At 38.2% G+C, this 17,664-nt stretch overlaps 1 protein-coding gene across 4 annotated transcripts in view; it reads right to left on the reverse strand.

Annotated features, from left to right (window-relative positions):
• Nucleotides 1-2,273: 2,273 nt before the first annotated feature.
• ROBO2 (roundabout guidance receptor 2) overlaps nt 2,274-17,664 on the reverse strand; it is a 950,293-nt gene continuing 934,902 nt past the window's right edge. For 2 of the 4 annotated variants that reach the window (XM_074901780.1, XM_074901770.1), the window contains 3 exons: nt 12,405-12,665; nt 7,781-7,981; nt 2,274-6,763 (listed from right to left, as the gene is read on the reverse strand). In XM_074901780.1, coding sequence (XP_074757881.1) covers nt 6,762-6,763; nt 7,781-7,981; nt 12,405-12,665 — 464 coding nt within the window. In that variant the 3' untranslated portion in view covers nt 2,274-6,761. The remainder of the gene's footprint in view (nt 6,764-7,780; nt 7,982-12,404; nt 12,666-17,664) is intronic. The other 2 variants (XM_074901798.1, XM_074901788.1) reach the window with 1 other exon arrangement.

Genomic DNA, 17,664 nt, shown 5'->3' on the forward strand with positions numbered 1-17,664 from the left:
ATGTTATTGGTCACATCAAAGGCCCCACCTGACTAACACCTTTATTGCTGTTCATAGTAAGGCCAAGTTAGCAGCAAAATCAGTGGCATTCAGTTCCTGCTAAGAAAAAAGTCAGGAAAGCATGGTCATTGAAACTGAATCAAGAGTCAGGAAAGCATGGTCATTGGAACTGCATCAATCCAGTCTTTACTAATAAGAATGGCTTTTCAGCTTTTCACAGGGATGTGTAGTTTAGCATCCACCACTGACGCTTTTGAATTCACACAATTTTACATTTCCTACCCTTCATTCTTTCCCCTGTTCTCTCTCTCTCCCTCTCCTTTTTTTTGGATACCTCTGACTAGGTGCAAACTGGTGCCCATGGTAGTGGTGCAGCCCCATGGCACCACAAACCTCAGGTGGATGGATACTAGACCCCTTTTCGAACAGAAGTCTGCAGAACGCAACCTTCTTTCAAAGTGCAGCGGGGAGCCATGCTAAACTGTAGGCAGATCGTTCACCTGGACAAGGCACCGATCCAGGCACACCACAGCTTACACCTACTACTCAGAAGGGACACGGCCTCCGAGCATCAAAGCCATTTCCAACTTGCAAGCATATAACTGCCTCTTTTTTTATGCTCACGCTATTACTTACCTATAAAAGGGACTCTATTTTTTCTGCCAACTCATTCTAAGAGATTAGTATTGGTATCTTGGGATGCTCATTTGCTCAGTAAAAATTAGGTTTTTAAACAGACTGAACCAGAAATCTCACTTTTATTGCACTGCCCTGATACAGTAGAGCTCAGTTATTAGAACAAATTGGAGCAAGCCACTTTCTGGTTGTTATACCCACATAATTACCACAGGCTGATACATGAAACCATGCTTCACTCTTATGCTTAGAGGGGAGATCTCCATTTTGCAAGGACAGAGCAAGTTCTATTATGCATTTTACTGCCAAAGGAGGTCAATTAAGTTTAATTGGTTCTAATTAGCACTTGCTCAAGCTGTTATATTCTTTACCTGCATCCGAGTGGCTCTCCAAGTGCTGCACAATGGATTCCTGCTTTTGAACACAAAGGAGAATTACTAATGGCATCCTTGAAGGCAAAAAGATGCACTGATCAGCATAAATGGGGAACAAATATCAGCACAAATAGTAGCAGGCCTTTTTAGAAAAAAAACCCACAAACATTTCATCCCCATCCGGCTTTGATCAACTGAACTGAATGCAATTGTGCACCTTGTTTAAAGTTATAACACAGAAAGTACACAAATGTAATTATTCTCTACCATAACTTCTTTACCGATGAAAGATAAGTACTGGAGAATGGGTGGGGCAGAGGAAGAGTGCAGCAGCTCTGAAAAAATAAATAGAACTTTTCAATGGTAGCTAAAACAAAATGTGGGGGAAAAAAAAAAAAGGAAAATAAGATCCTCAAACATGTTAATCCGAAATGCTTTGTTTTCTAGGATTTTTTGAGGACTGTTTAAGAGGTTTGTGTTTAAGTAACAGATTTGGTTTTTTTAGTGGTGTGTTTTGGATTTTTTTTTCCATTTTGCTGCAGAGAGAGGACCAACATCACTTGCCTAAACGTCAGCATAAGTCATTTCAGTCCTCTGGTGAGAAGCTAGCATCAAATTCAGAATGGTCTACGACAGACTGACTGAGATGTCACATGTCAGAAGAGACACTGAAATGCTGAGGTGCACTCTAGGAACTTGTTTTCTGCTGGGATCTTCCTGGATGTAGCTACACAATTAAAGCAGACTAGAGCGCAATCTAGTCCTTATGCCAGCACTAGAGCTCAGAGCTAGCTTTCCCCCAAAGCCCAGTCCACATTCATAGCATGCAGACATGGCCCTCTGGGTCCAATGAGATGTCCCTTAAATTGTACCTGTTATTTTGGGTGGAGGAATGGTTGGTAGGGCAAGAAGTCAGTTTGAAACAGAAGCAGGGAATGAGCTGGAAACAGCAGAGTGGATGTTTGGAACCACTGCTCTACTGTGTTCCCTGGTCTCCCCTCCTCACTAATAGGGTACATTCCCAGCCACTCAATCCACCCCCCAGCACTACCACACCGCTTTTCTTGCACCCTGCCATGCCAGGCTCTCCAAATCCAGGGAACAGCCACAGCACTGAGGACACAGACCATAGCAGGACAGCACTGAGACAAGGGCTGGGGAGAGTGGTCCCAAAACATGAGACTTGACTAAGTGGTCCAAATGTGAACCACTGCAACGGCTAACCCATCGGAGACCCTCCCTTTCTTGAAAAACTCTGTCCTCAGTGAAGTACCTTGCCTCTACATACGGGGCGCCTGACAAGGTGCCTAGCAAAGGGATCCACTGAAACCTGCTGAGCCTGAAGCCATGTGCGCTTCCCAGCTGAATACTGCTGGGCTGCGAGCAGCCAGGGCTGGGAGCTCATAGGCCCTGAGTATACTTTAGTCCTACTGGCTTGGCTTAACCACCCATTTAAAATAAAGTACCAGATTTAGTGTCCCAAGGATCTATGGATTTTGGATCATTTATTTTGCTAGGGAAACCAAAAGCAGTGAAGCTTATACATATTATCAAGAGTTCAGAATCACATGTGAAACTGTAGGGGACTTGGCTGATTCTAAGGCAGTGTATGTTGCTTTTTTTAGTATTACTCTTTACCATCTTTCCTGCTATTTGAATGTACCTCCTAAATGAATTGTCCATTGCCCACATGGTTTTCAAAAATAATTTATTTTTAGCTAATGTGTTCCAGATAGATGGAACACAAAACACGTTAAAAAAATAAAAATGAAATTAAAAAATCCTCCCCTCAGCAAACAAATTCCCCACAATCTTTACAAAAGAAGGCCAACTTTTTCCCTTCTAGTTTCCCTGCTAAATTTCTACAAGGCCATTAATCATAAAAAAACCAAACTGCATAAATCGTAGAAAAGCCAAAGGAGCTGCCTGTGTTTATTTTTTTTTTAAAAAAAGTTCCTGCCAGAATCTCCCCCAACCCAATTACCTTTCCTCTGTCAGTTGTGAGGACTCTTTCTCACTTTAGTACACACCTTTTCTCCTGGCTGGCAATGCATGGGCTGAGGCAAGCATAAACCAGCATATCATTATTTCAAACAGTCATGTCTTCCTTTTGAACTCTGTATAGTTAAATCCATATACTTGAAACACTCCATGCTCCTTTTCTTTTGAACTTTTCCCAGGAACAGCATTTCTGTTGTATTTCAGGTGACAACCGAAAGTTATTCAAAAGGGTTACTGACTTGGATAAGGACTTGAGAAATAATAAATAACAAAAAAGAAATGCCTGTTGTTTGCATCACTGAAATGGCTGACCATACAGCAATACACCACTGAAGCACATGTAACAATTTATTATTTGGTCCTTCAGCCCTCCTGCATTTATAATTGAGCATATATTCAATGCAAAGATTGAGAAAAATTGACCTAGCATCTATCTGTATGTTCTGGGGATATTCTGTACTGGGTTGGCAGTAGCTCCACCGGTACAAAACCCCAAGTCCAAGGGTTCAGACCCACTGAACACAGGTTTTACACGTCCACTACCTGACAGGCTTTAAGCAAAGTAAGCTGTGCACTTGCAGTCCTTACTGTACATCGAGATAGTCTGTCTACAAATGGAGGACGTATCACTAGAATAGCTGTATCAGTGTAATTACATTGGTACAACTATTCCCAATATAGACAGGACCTTAAACAGAAATCCCTGTGACAGGCAATGTTTACCACTGGCCTATTTAAAAGACAGCTCTTAGCTCAGTTCAAAAACCAGCATATAAAATGTTCCTTGTTACCTGTAAGTGGACAGTGATGATTATAGCTCAGTCTATGTTATTATTGCCTGATTTTCCCAGTTTGGGTTTCCACATATTGACTCCTTACTCAAGGTCTTTTAACATAGATTTGAAATGTGAATATGTTTTATTTTTTTCCCCAGTAAATATACAATACACACTTCAACAGTACTATTAACCAACTTTTTATGCCAATTAAACTTTGCTGCACTAACACCAATGAAACACATTAAGAGGTCATACTTTTTCGTGAACAAACTGTAGCCAATAAACAGTTTTTTAAAAAAACAAATTAAAAAGCAATTCTAAGTGCTGCCACAACATCCCTTTTCTTTAAACACATTATTCACAATAAATGTTTTCAATTTTTTTAAAAAAAGAAGAATACTTCTTTTAAAATAGTAAATTAAATGGCATTTTAAAAAATATGTACTGTGGTTCATTGGAAGTACACTGTATAGAAAAGAGAGAGAGAAAACAAAAGAAGAGACATCACCTGTAGGATAATGGAGACACTTTGCGATACACAACAACACCTTATGTAATATTGTAAGCAAATTATTAATGAACAAAAATGTACAGAAGCAGATGATCAAGTTAGTGAATATCATGGTACTGCACAGCTTTAATACTGACACACATTTACTTTCCAGTGGAAGAGATAAAACACGTATTTGAAAGTAATTGGGATGATTTTGTCAACACCTAATGATACTGAATTTTCAATAGAATATAGTGAGTAAGGTGTTCCACCAAAGCTCAGCACAAGCTTTGAATTAAAAGGAAAACAAATCTACCAGCGACTGAGTTAAACATTTTCCAGAGAATTAAATTTGAATTGTACCCTGAATAGTCTTCTCTTCATATGATAATACCAAAATAAAAACCATACATATGTAAATATGATGCCTTTATCTTGCTTGAACATTTCTGCACATTTTAAAGTAATGGTTTTAACTATAATGGCTTAACAAGCAGGAAAATTACATATATTTGTTGGTCACATATATAAATAAATGCATACATTTTTTTTCTCAACTTTTTTGGTTTTTAACCTGCTAAATAACAGTCTTGACCTTAAGGAAGTTAACTAGCATTTTTTTAATATTCAATAGTGCTGAGTTATAGTTGATGGCTGTAGTGTTTTATCTTATCATGGAACAAGTTAATGAAATGAAAAGCAACACATATTTAGCATTGTAATTTAATTTTCTAAAATTCTGCCATTACTAAGAGTGTTCTTAATACTGGTGAGCTCCAAGGCAATATATAAAACAACATAGACTGGTTATACGAAAAGGGTATTCAAATGGAAAGTTGTATTCATGGTCAGATAACTAACAGAAACAAGCTGTAGGATGCAATATTTAAATTAAGCACCAAATGCATGGGCTATACACATACAATATTCTAAGAAAAGTTTGACAATTTACTCTGAGATTTGAGAGGTACGGAAGATTTGGACAAAGTCATGAAAATTAATGAAGAGACAGGATGCTGTCATTAATGTCCACTTACAGAGTCTGGTTTATTCAAAAAGTGTATAAACATGCGTTATTTCCTCATCATAGCAGGGCTTGAAGCCACCCACTAAAACATAGGTCAAAGATTTTCTTTGCTTATATCCAACTTTTTGGATGTATTGTATTGCCAGAAATGTACCTAATGCAAGCCGAAAATAATTTGACCATTGCTTTCCTTCCAAACACTAAACATTTTACTACAAATTTAGTGGATCCAGCTTCAGCTCTCACACACTTCAGGTAACAGAACACAAAGGTTTGTTTAGACTGCATCAAAACAATTAATGTCATGAATTTCAGTGGTGCAGCTCTATCCTCTATTATACTGTACACGTATTGGAAAAATGAAATAAGATACTCTGACATTTCAATTTTTTGGAAGCAGCCTGAATATGCCTTAATAATAAATTGCATCCTTGACTACTTACTAGGTATTCCTTGAGTTTATATTATTAGTTTCTCCTGGGAAATCTCTGTCTTATATTTTGGGTCGGAGAAATTAATGATAATAATTCTTTTAAAACTGCAATATAAAAACAGCTTTAGTGAAACACCTTAAATTCTTTTGTTTGTAGCAAGGTTTGTTTTTCTTACCCTTTACTTAAGTGGCATGGGATGGCTAAAAACAGATACTAAGGGCATCATTCTAGTGAAAGGGTCTAGGCCATCTCATGCTACCTTCAATTTTCATATTCACTCTTTAATTTCACACTTCCAACTTCTGACCCCTTCTTAAATAGGAAGAGCAACTATGTTGCTTGCCTTTAAAAGATTTAAATCTGTCTCTAATGTCTTCACTGACATCAGTTTTGCCTGTCACTTTCTTATTTCTACACCCCAATGGAAAACCACCTAACATACTCCTTTACATCCAGCATTACCCAAAGTAGCTTACAGTACGTAAACCTTCTTCACACATTCAGTCTCTTTTTTCTTCATGTCATGAGGAGTAGAGTTTTGTGCTTATCACCAAATAAAATTGCAGTGCAAACTTTAAACATAAAAGTTACACAATTAAAAGTTAATATATGGCACCACAGCCTATTAATTCACATATAGTACAACAGACCAATAAAAACAGACATGAATATGAACATAGCTAAAAAGAAGGTGAGCTTGCATAGCAATGCAACAAAAGAAATTATATACACAAGGAAATCCTTTTCATCCTGGAGGGTGGTGTTGTTTTTTTTTTTTTCTTTCTTTTTTATATACTCCTGACAAGGAATAGTTTAAGGTGGATGGTGTATTAAAGAGAAGAACACAAGTAAAGTATCTGTGGGATATGTGTGGCTGTGTGTCTTTACATTGCATTTACAGTTCTTTTAATAGTACATAAATAAAGAAAATGTTCATTGCACTGTTTAGTGTCATCACTTCCATGAGTTCAGACCTGATGATCCATCAGAGCAGCTTGCAATGTGTCTTCTCAACTACTCTATAGAGAGAAACAAAGAGAGAGAAAGAGGTTGTAATAAGGAGGAAAAAAACACAAAACAAAGCCTATGGCAATATTACTGCAGCATGGGATGAATATTCAATAGGTTGGGAGAAGAGAGTTAATTGCTTCCAAGATGAAAAGCAATGAATGCTAAAATTCAGCACTTACCAACACCATATCTGAGACAGCACATTTCAGGGTTTGTGGATCACCATTAGTTCTCTTACAAACTACTGGGTGGTAACTGTCAGGAGATGCTGAGGGTTTGACTGCAGCAAATAGGAGGCAGACATGCCAGTAGCTACATTGCTTTTTACTAGTAAACTTTCCGGTATGCCTGAGCTGCAGTGTTGGTGTACTACTTCAGACAATAGAGTCAAACCTTTTGGCATCTGATATTACCATCATGTACACAGCATTAACCTGGTTTTATACAAGGTTTAAGAGATATTGAGGGGTAATACAAAAAGTCTGGAAAATAATTCCCCTGGCCTGTGAAGTTGAGTAAAGAGTTGAGTGAAAAACTGTGCTACACCGTCAAAAAAAGAGAACCTCCATCTAAGGTCAAAAAGAGCAGAATACTGCTCATCAAGAAACAGAAAGTTAAGGAAAAGGCATCACAAGATTGCCAACACGCCCAAAAAATTCAGCACCCTTTTCATCCACTCCTTAGAGAAAAACTGCCAAGAGCATTTCCAAGACAAACACACTACACTTTGCCAAGAAAATTCTAAATTAGTAGAATTTATTTTCAATTTCCACAGTGTTTCACTAGCATTACACATTGAAAGATGTACTACGTAGATACTCTTGGCATGGCTTACAGAGATATGAACTGGTCCAAACCAAAGAACAGAGGAACTTAATTTGTTTGTCGTTACATTGGCAAAAAGATCTGGGTAAAATTTAATCTGATTATCACATTCTCTCTGATATTCTTCCTCTATTCAAAACAGATTCATAATTTTTCTCTGTCTATTTGAGAGTTTGAACTGTAGCTAGAGATAAACTTACATAATTCACCAGTAAACTGTCCTTGACTGTTTGATCCCACATAGCCTACATCGAGAAGGTCACTGGCATTGCGTTGGTGACCTCCCCGCAAGACTTCACCTTTTCTAGGTCCGGTCGATCCTTTAGAAGAAGCTGTTCCTGAAGAGCTGTGGCCGCCAGGGGATGGGAAGTTGGGTTTACTATATGGTACGAGTGCCTCTTCTAGAAAAGCAAAACAAAACAAAACCCAAGTAAATTCCTATAAATACGACTAAACAAGCTATTCTTACATGGACATCATATTCATTCCTGCCCTCAGATATCTGTCTTTTGTCTTTCTTTATAGCATGGCAATTTTACTTAAGAAAATGCACAGCTCAGTGTTGTATCCCACAGACAAAGAACCCGGCATGAATTTAATCTTGCTTTCATGTAAACTCAGCAGTTAGTTTATATTAATTATAAAAGTCTAGATTTTTTATGAATAGATCATGAATCAAAGATACTTTAATAAAAATAGATGCACATAAAATTTCCAAAACAATGCAGCTATGATTAGATTTCTGTTTCAAGTCTACATGAATGCGCTTTTTCCTTTTCTTTAGCTTAAATTATGGTAACATTACCTCAATCAATTTAGATAAAGAACTACAATATCAGCTAATTTAATTAGCTTCCAGCAGCTCAGTAATTTCTAACGATGCAAAGTACACTGAAGATTTTTTTAACTGGTTGTGAATTACCTTGGAAAATATTACATGCTACATAGTATTAGTAGTTGTAATATTTGGGGTGAGTAAATCTTCCTGCATCTTGTTTCATGTTTCATTATGAGCAAAAGGCTTACTTTTGCTCACTTGGCTTCTTCCTCTCTGAACTGCTTGCAAGAGCAGGATTAATACCAATAAAGCATAGGGCTGTATGTCTTCATATAGCATGAAGTAAAACAAGACATCATATCTGATAAGAGTTTCCAGGAGATATTGTTGTAATAATCCTAACCTAAGAAGCAAAACAGTAGTACTGATTTAACACTAATAGAAGCACTATTTTATTTCTTTGCTGTGTATGATCCACTTTTGCCATCTCAGAACCCTGCTAAATATAGTTTGATTCAAGAAAGTATATGAGTATATATGCTTAACCTCAAACACAGGAATTGCCCCTTCTGAAATCAGTGGGATATCTCGTGCTTGAATCTTACATTTTTTAAAGTGAATCTGAGATGAAAGGCATTTCTTTATTTAGTTTTCCCTATTGTCTTCACTCTTAAACAACCTCAAGAGGAGAAACAGACTTTCTTTGACAGAGGGCAGGAACACAGAAGGAAAAGTAGGTGGGGATGGTTGGAAAGGAGATAAAAATGCTTTTATTCACAATCCCGAAGTCTGTGCAAAGGCTGCAGCAGAGACACAATTAACTTAGGGAAATGCTAAATGAGAACAAATTTGTGGAAGAAACCCAGGATTTCATTCTTTGTGCCTACTGCCACAAGTGAGTAGGACATGGGAATTCCCCCTGTGATCTGCTATCGAACAGAACCCATTTGTAAGGTAAATCTGTTGCAGAAGAGGGCAGGCAGAGGCAGATGACTTTTTTCTCTGTCAAAGTATCTCCCTCTGGCCCTGCCCAAGGGACCAGAATATTTGCGCCGCAGGACATAAGGGCATTATCAGTGTTTTGTGCCATAACCGTGTGCTGTCCTTACTGAAATATAAAGAAATGCTTAAAAGACATAGTAAAATGGCATTTATTAGCCATAGCTTCCTAAATTATGTTACTTGTTCTTTATATATCAAGCCCTAACAATAGAATCAGATGCAAACCTGGTTTCTGAAGGCTGGCTAAAATATGGAACAGCTTGCATTAAGGCAGCAATAAAGTAAGCAGCATAAATCAGTTCAGCATAAAGCTGGATACATTTTTAAAGGATGGATAGAAAAGTCACTAGCATTGCAAAAGAGTTTGAAGATGACATATATGGTCAATTGATTTGTTTTTCTAGTTTGCGGACTCAGGATAAGGCCTCCTTCGGGTTCAATGAAATATTGAGAAAAAACGACCATGAATAAATATAAAGTGCATTATCATTATAGAGCATATGGTGTGTTAAATTATCTGTTGTGCCCTCAGAAATAAATACAATCCATAAAATAAGCAATCGTGACATAAAATACAGGCTAAGTTTTTTCACAACATTCTAGCACATGAAAGGTAGTTGTCTCAAGTCCTCAGGATGGGTTCACATTTATCAAAACACTACCTCATGCCCCATGTGTGCAAAGAATATGGGGAGGCTTTACCAATGACTTTCTCTTTGAAATACTGAGCCTTTAATTTGAAGATATAATTCTAGCCCCTGTGAAGTCAAGATATATGTGTGTAATGATGATTCTATACCCTGTAAGATAACCAAAAGACTGTTAATATTATCAAAACTATTGTAACTTGATCTAGCACTACTTTCTTTAGAGGCATAGCTGAGAATGTCCTATTTGATAGGCTGTAACTGCAGTTCTGCAACAAAGTCATTGGCGGGAACTCAGTGATCTTGTTTATACTGAAAGCAGCCAGTGGAAACACGGTTCCAAGAATTAGGTATTTCTATTGTATTCAACTTCAAACCAAAGCTCCTGCTTTCAAAATTTCACTCACAGCTTCATAATATCTGAATGAAGTCCCCTAAGCTGCAAAATAGCTATTTTCTGGAAGCTGATAGCTAATAATAACTCCTTTTGGAAATATATTGAAAACTGGGACATGATAGCTTTCCAGAGATCTTCGTCATTAATAAAGGAAAAGGGAAGAAGCACAATTAATATTATTAAAACCCCAAAGTTTAGTAACAAACAAGCATCACACATAAGAGTAGCCTTTTTAAAATCTACCAGAGAAAAGAATACAGAGCAAGAAAGCTGTAGTGCAAGAAGCTGGGATAAGAAGACTGACGGACAGATAGGAAGCTCTGGGCCACCTTGTGCACAAACTTTATGAACCCCTCCCACAGGAATCCTCTGTCATGCATAAAGGATATAAAATTGCCCTGGTCATCCTGAATTTGATAAGAACAAGACACCTGTAATCATTCCAGCCTTAAATTCAGTGTTCATGTAGGACACTAGAAGTGTCAAGATCAAGTTCTTTTTCTTTAAGGACAGATAAATACAAGTCCTGCAGGATGAGAATTTTAGTACTATATACCCTTTATATCACAGAATAACTTGATAACTTCTATTTGTACATTTACAAATCAGAGGAAAAGTAGGAGAGTTCTGAAAACCAGGTCAGAGAAGCATCTTTAATAATAATTTACAAAGAAATTAGATGTTTCAAGTATATTTGGGCTATTTTCTGTGTGTTTGTACATCTTGTACATTGTAAGCAAAGCTGCCATTTCACCAAGTAGTATGATTTTTGCACATTATTTTTAAACTGCAACTTCACATCACCATCTTACAACATAAACACTCCCTTGTTTATGCAGCTGAAAGATTAGGGGGTTTAACGGTACCAGTATTGTTATATTTTAAAATATGGATTGTATTTGAAATATTTACATTTTAAATAGGAGTAGCATTATTCCTAGGATGACTTTATTGAATAAATCCTGCCTCCAAGACACATTTGCCTGCATTTTTTTTTTTTTTTTTTTAAATGTCATTGGTATTAGTGTGCTAGATTAACAAGGAGCATTAATAGTAGAATAAAATCAAGAAAAAGATGGGTAATAGTAGTACCTCTAGTGTTACTGTGGGAGCTACATACATACATGAAGAAGTAATGTAGCCCTACAGAAAGCTCCAGGTACAGTATAATATTTTTTTGAATCTTCTTAATTGTCCTCTTGTACCACTTTAATCAGCACTGGGATAACATGTGATTAGTGGGTTAAAGAAAATACCCTGGTATGAGGGGAAAAGCTGAAACAGCAGCTTTTACTTGAGGTCAGGCTGACATAAGGAATCTCTGAATACTGTAGAACTACAACTCCAGCTCAGCAATGCCTCCTGCACACATTTTTACAGACTTGAAACCCATTTAGGAGATAAAGTCAGCACTCGGCAATGAGCAGATGATGCACAAAGGTGAAAACCTGCACTGTCATCTTGCTGGGCCTAAGAGATGAATGCTACTTTGTCATATCCTTGAATAAGGAGAAGACTGTTTTAAATACAGCTGGAAGGAATGTCAGTAGCTCAGAAGGATCAGCCTTCTTGCAGAGAGGCAAAACCAACTGCTGACAATGTAGAAGCAGGTTGAAAGAACTAGAAAATATGGCCCTTTATGTATAAATAAATACATACGAATAGGAAGTACTCTAAAAATCTGTCTCTCCTCCCCTGACTGCCTGAAACTGTTCCTGTTTGTCCACTGCTATGCTTGACAACATTATTAATTGCCAAAAACACTGTAAAGAATGCACGGAGTCAGGTGTTAATGAGATTTCATTGTTGCAGGAGGGAAAATACTTGGATCACAAGCTCTCACTTCACTTTGCCTTTTCTGATTTTCCAGCCAGAGCCTCATCAGTACTGGCACAGAGGGCCGTAAGGTGATCCTAGGCTCCTGCCAGATACAGAAACCCTCAGCTGAGAAGTGTCAAGAAGCCGTCTGCATTGCCTCGGCTGGTGCAGCACACACACACCTGATCCGAAGGCTTGTTTGTGTTGGACTTTCCTGAAATCCTCTTGGCGGTCTGTCGAGCTTATCCACTCCTGGGTTTGCCGCTGCCACTCTAGTGATGTTCTAGCTTGCCGGTCCAGGGAGCTCTTTGTTTCATCTACGTTGGGTGCATGCTGCCTCTCAAGAGAGCTTCCTTTCCTCTCTGCTGAGCCTCCGCGCTGGCCGGGGACTATTTGCTGCCTTAAACCCTGACCAGGGGGCGGGTCGGGTGGTGGTGGAAGATCTAAAAAATGTGAATAAGATTTAGATGAACTAATTTTTTAATTGAAACAGAAGGTCTATTTGATGCTGAAAAGAAAAGTCCCTTGCAAATGGCACGAATCACTTCACTTGCTGATTTTAAAAGGACGAAATTTTAGTTAATCAGAAAAGTCTTTTTAACTTCCGTTAGCTCGTTAGCTTTTTATTCAGGTTACTGTGTTGCTAGCTCTTTCTAACTTCCATAAAAATCAATAGACTCTGAGTCCTGACTTACATTTTTAAGGATGGGATTTATTTTCTGTGGAATATACTTCAGCTGGCCCTTTCAGTAACAGCAAGCAATTAAGAAAGGCTATGAAATACTGATCTGTGTCAGCAGACAATTTCCCCCCATCATACTGGAGCTTGCTTCACCATGCCCATTTTTGGACTTCACTTTCAGCTTGAGGTTTAAACTCTAAATATAAACATACAACTTTATCAAAACTAATAAATTCCACAAAAATTTTGGGAAAAATTATTCACAAAACCTACTGTGATTGAAAAAGCGTCAACACATCTGTGAAAAATGCACATTTAAATGGAATCACCAAACAACAGGTGAGCATTTTATTCAAGCACTATTTGAAAGTTCAGACAAGAGCTATAGTCTTCACAGACAAGAGGATTGCCACTCTAAAGTTTAGCAGTCTAGCAAATATAACTAATCAAAATACAATTTCAGCTGAACACTGAAAGACGCTTGCCTGGTCTCTAACAACTTCTATCGTTTTCAAGTTTATCACTTGGACTACTAAAATGCTTGTAGAATTGAAGAACAAGCTTGTGATCACATTTGTGGAGGCAAAAGTACATTTTGTTTGTCTTTGACCAAAGGTAATTACAGAATCTGAATAGTTACAATTCTAAATGCAAGATTTTCACGTAAATGATATGATAGACGTATAATAGTCCAGAAAAGTCCTCAGTTTATTTAAAAAAAAAAAAAAAATCAGAATCCGGAAGCACCTTTACTATTGTAATGAAAACTTTCCCATATTGGGTATCCATTTTATATGTAAAACACTTGTTGATAATTCTGGTTTTAGGCAACACATAACCCAAATAAATCTGTGCAGCCCCACTAACTTCACTAAACCTATGTTAGTTTACACTAAATATGGATCTGTCCTGCATTCTAGTCTTTCCTATCTTACAGTGTTGTGAAGGTTTATCAAGGAAGAGAACTTGGCTCAATAAGAGGCATGGAAAAGTAAATCTTTGTTTCGTCTGCAGGAAAGTCTGATGTCTATAACTCTAGTGAAATTGAAATTCATGTTATAAATTGCTGAGGAGGCCTTTGGAGGGAATTTATTTTGAAGTCTGTAATCCAGCCTTATATAATGCTACACAGACTTTTCTTCATGTTCTTGCTGTATAGAGGTGATATTCATACCTCATATATGGGGTAGAAGCTTCCAAATTTACCAAGATGTCATTCCAGTCAACACTGTCTCTTACAGATAAATTAGGACATGTGGTTTATTTGTGTCTAAAAGGGAATGAAGTTTTGTCTGATGTTGCTCCCGTACCTTTGTCCACAGCTGAAGTGCTGTACTGCAGATTAAGTTATCTATTTTCTGGCTAGAACAGCCTTATAATAATCTGTCAGTGATCTTGGTGTGTGCTTTATGTTCAGCACTAGTTTATTTGAGAAATTTGTAGTTATGAATATAGATGTGACCTTTCATGACAATGACTATACTTGAGTTACTGTAGGTGGAAACAGGAGGGTATGGGAGCTTGCCAATGTTAAAATTGCTTTATAGTGTTGGCTTCCAAAATGGCATTTCTTATAATTGATTTTATTGCAATCATAACCAGTTAATGTACAGAACCACAACACTGGCATCTGCTTATACAATCTGAAATGGAGATCACTGAAATTGTGATTTATAAGCACTTTATGGAAATGCATTGAATCCAATAAACACAGTCATAACACGACATCTGACAATACAATTTTCCAAGATAAAATATTTATTGTTCAACTTAAACAAAATTTTTAAGTATCATAGAAAAATAAAAGTTTAAATTATTGGAGTATTCTTAACATATACTACCCTTCTTCAGAAATTGCTGTCTAATAGTTGTTATTAATTAGATACTGAGACAGAAAGATGCGTACTTAAACCATACTGCATGTTCTAGAGCTAGCTGCAACACCTGGAATTACTGTAGACTCATGCTGCTAATCTACAATTATTCTTGCTTTTATCCATCCACAAAATAGGCATAATGACTGTCTTATGCATAGAAGTGAAATGAAAAACCACGTTTGCAAAGTTCTTTAGGTGTCTTAGACCTGTGGGTGAGTTGAAATTAAAAATAAAATTTATCTTCTAATGAAGCTTCACACAATTCTACAAGAATTACAGGTAGTACGTAATTAATGTAGGCTGGCTCCAGCCTGAGTACAGACTTACTGAACTGTGTTGGACATGTCTGAGAAGATCTGCAAGAATGGCTACTAATTCTAGCCAACCATCTCCTGACTAAACCGTTCGCTTTTTCACCTTCTTATGCACGTTGATTGTCACACTAACACTTTCCTTTCTAATAAAAGAAGCTAGGAGAGCGCTCCATTTGTAAATGTGACTTTTTATTTGTTCTACAACTTAAATCCTGCAGTGTAAATCTTCTGCCTTAGGTAAATTAGTAGATATGCTCTGTTATCTTGCCTGAGCATATATAAAGAACCCTTGTATGTGGAGTCCTGAGTTTCTTCCTCCAGTGCCACAGAGGAGCTCCTCCCCTCCCCTCCCCTCCCCTCCCCTCCCCTCCCCTCCCCTCCCCTCCCCTCCCCTCCCCTCCCCTCCCCTCCCCTCCCCTCTCCTCCTCTCCCCTCCTCTCCTCTCCCCTCCTCTCCTCTCCTCTCCTCTCCTCTCCTCTCCTCTCCTCTCCTCTCCTCTCCTCTCCTCTCCTCTCCTCTCCTCTCCTCTCCTCTCCTCTCCTCTCCTCTCCTCTCCTCTCCTCTCCTCTCCTCTCCTCTCCTCTCCTCTCCTCTCCTCTCCTCTCCTCTCCTCTCCTCTCCTCTCCTCTCCTCTCCTCTCCCTTCCCAGCCAAACATGTCCATATGTGACTGTTCACATGTCTCCACACACACTTGCTAGTATGCACATACATGATGGTTAATGGTTGGCATTCTGACTGCTAGTAAAGGGGTAACAGACTTCATATGAGTTAGTAGTCTCAGGCCCTAGCAGGCAGACATTACCACATAGAGGCAAGATAACTCATTCCACCATGTCAATAACTTCAGAGAAGTTTTGAATATAGAAATTTAAGGATTTCAGAAGGATTTTCAGTGAGGATACCCAGAGTGGTATCACTGATTGTCACTGTACTTCCATCTAAATTACATTTATCATAGAATCATCTAGGTTGGAAAGGACGTTGAAGATCACCTAGTGCAACCATTAACCTAACATTGACAGTTCTCAACTACACCAGATCCCTCAGCGCTATGTCAACCCAACTCTTGAACATCTCCAGGGATGAGGACTCTACCACCTCCCTGGGCAGCCCATTCCAATGCCTAACAACCCATTCTGGAAAGAAATGCTTCCCAATATCTAGTCTAAACCTTCCCTCATGCAACTTGAGGCCATTACCTCTTGTCCTATCGCTTGTTACTTGGTTAAAGAGACTCATTCCCAGTTCTCTGCAACCTCTTTTCAGGTAGTTGTAGATGGCAATGAGGCCTCCCCTCAGCCTCCTTCTTCCAGGTCTTTCAGGTTACACTGAGCTATTAACTTACTAGGCCAGTGGGATGTCATCCAGACTACTACTTGCAGCCTCTATGGCAGGACTATCAAACTTGCAAGGCAATTTCTAAGTGCACTGTTGGTCAGGTCATCTTATTGATTTAGTAATAGAGAGATTGTGATTGAGAAGCTGTAGGATATTAGAGTGACTGATAAGAAGCAGATGAATGTTCGGCCTGGGATTACTCCAGCCCTCCTTTAGAAGGCAGAGAATTGGCCAAATGATTCAGGCACCAGTCAAGGTTTGGCACAGCCTCTCATTAACTGGAAAAAGCAGCAAGTTACAGAAGCTACAAGTATACAGACATCCCTTTCTACCTGTGCCAGTGATTTGTTTTCCTACGGGTGATAATTACTGTGACATTTAATAAGACTGAACTACTTTCTATCATCAGAAAGTAAGTATTTTCTCCACAGTGATCTACCTTAGCAAAAATTGATTTGCAATACATGATAGGAAGTCAGTGGCAAAGATAATATAAGTCTTAAGTCCCAATTCTCCTTTTTAACCCCTAATCATATTTCCCTTTTGCCTCCTCTTTGTTTTTATTAAACATCATGCTCAGCTAAGGAAGGGCTTTTAACTTCAGTCATGCAGTTACCATGCCACCACCCATATGACAGATTCCACTGTTTTACAATTCACAAATACACTGTTTCTAGGAAAATAAATTATTTCTTGAACACTAGAACTAAAAACATCTGATTTGTTTTTTATGGTGGAATGTGAGCTCAGAATGAAGATTTTCATCATCTAAAGTATTCTTTCTCTGCAGATTTGCTGTTGTCTCTGTGGTCTTTTAGGATGCGAAAGTTAAAACCCAAGTTGTACAGAAAGACAAATATGAAGACTCAATCTAGAGTCAATCTCTAGAGGATTCTGACCTGCGACCAAAGAAAATGAAGAAGCAGGCTTTTAGGGGATTTGTGTGGCTTGCTGTCAAAAGCAAGCATGAAGTTGTACCCTCAGATGTTTACAGAGTCTGGGACCTGTGTGCTTTGTATTAAGTATTATAGTTTCTTAGATCTTTTTCACTGTCCCACATGGTTACAGTTAACAAGGAGGAAGTGCTCAGAATGTGTATGGGAAAGGGCAGGGAATGAACATGGCTGGAGCTTACTTGATCAACGAAAATTTAAAATGACAGATATCCAGTATGTGATGAGACTTAAAAACAGGATGCTAGGACTCATGAAGCCTGGGAATTTTAAGAC

The sequence above is a fragment of the Athene noctua genome, chromosome 1, assembly GCF_965140245.1.
Source record: "Athene noctua chromosome 1, bAthNoc1.hap1.1, whole genome shotgun sequence".
Lineage (NCBI taxonomy): Eukaryota > Metazoa > Chordata > Aves > Strigiformes > Strigidae > Athene > Athene noctua.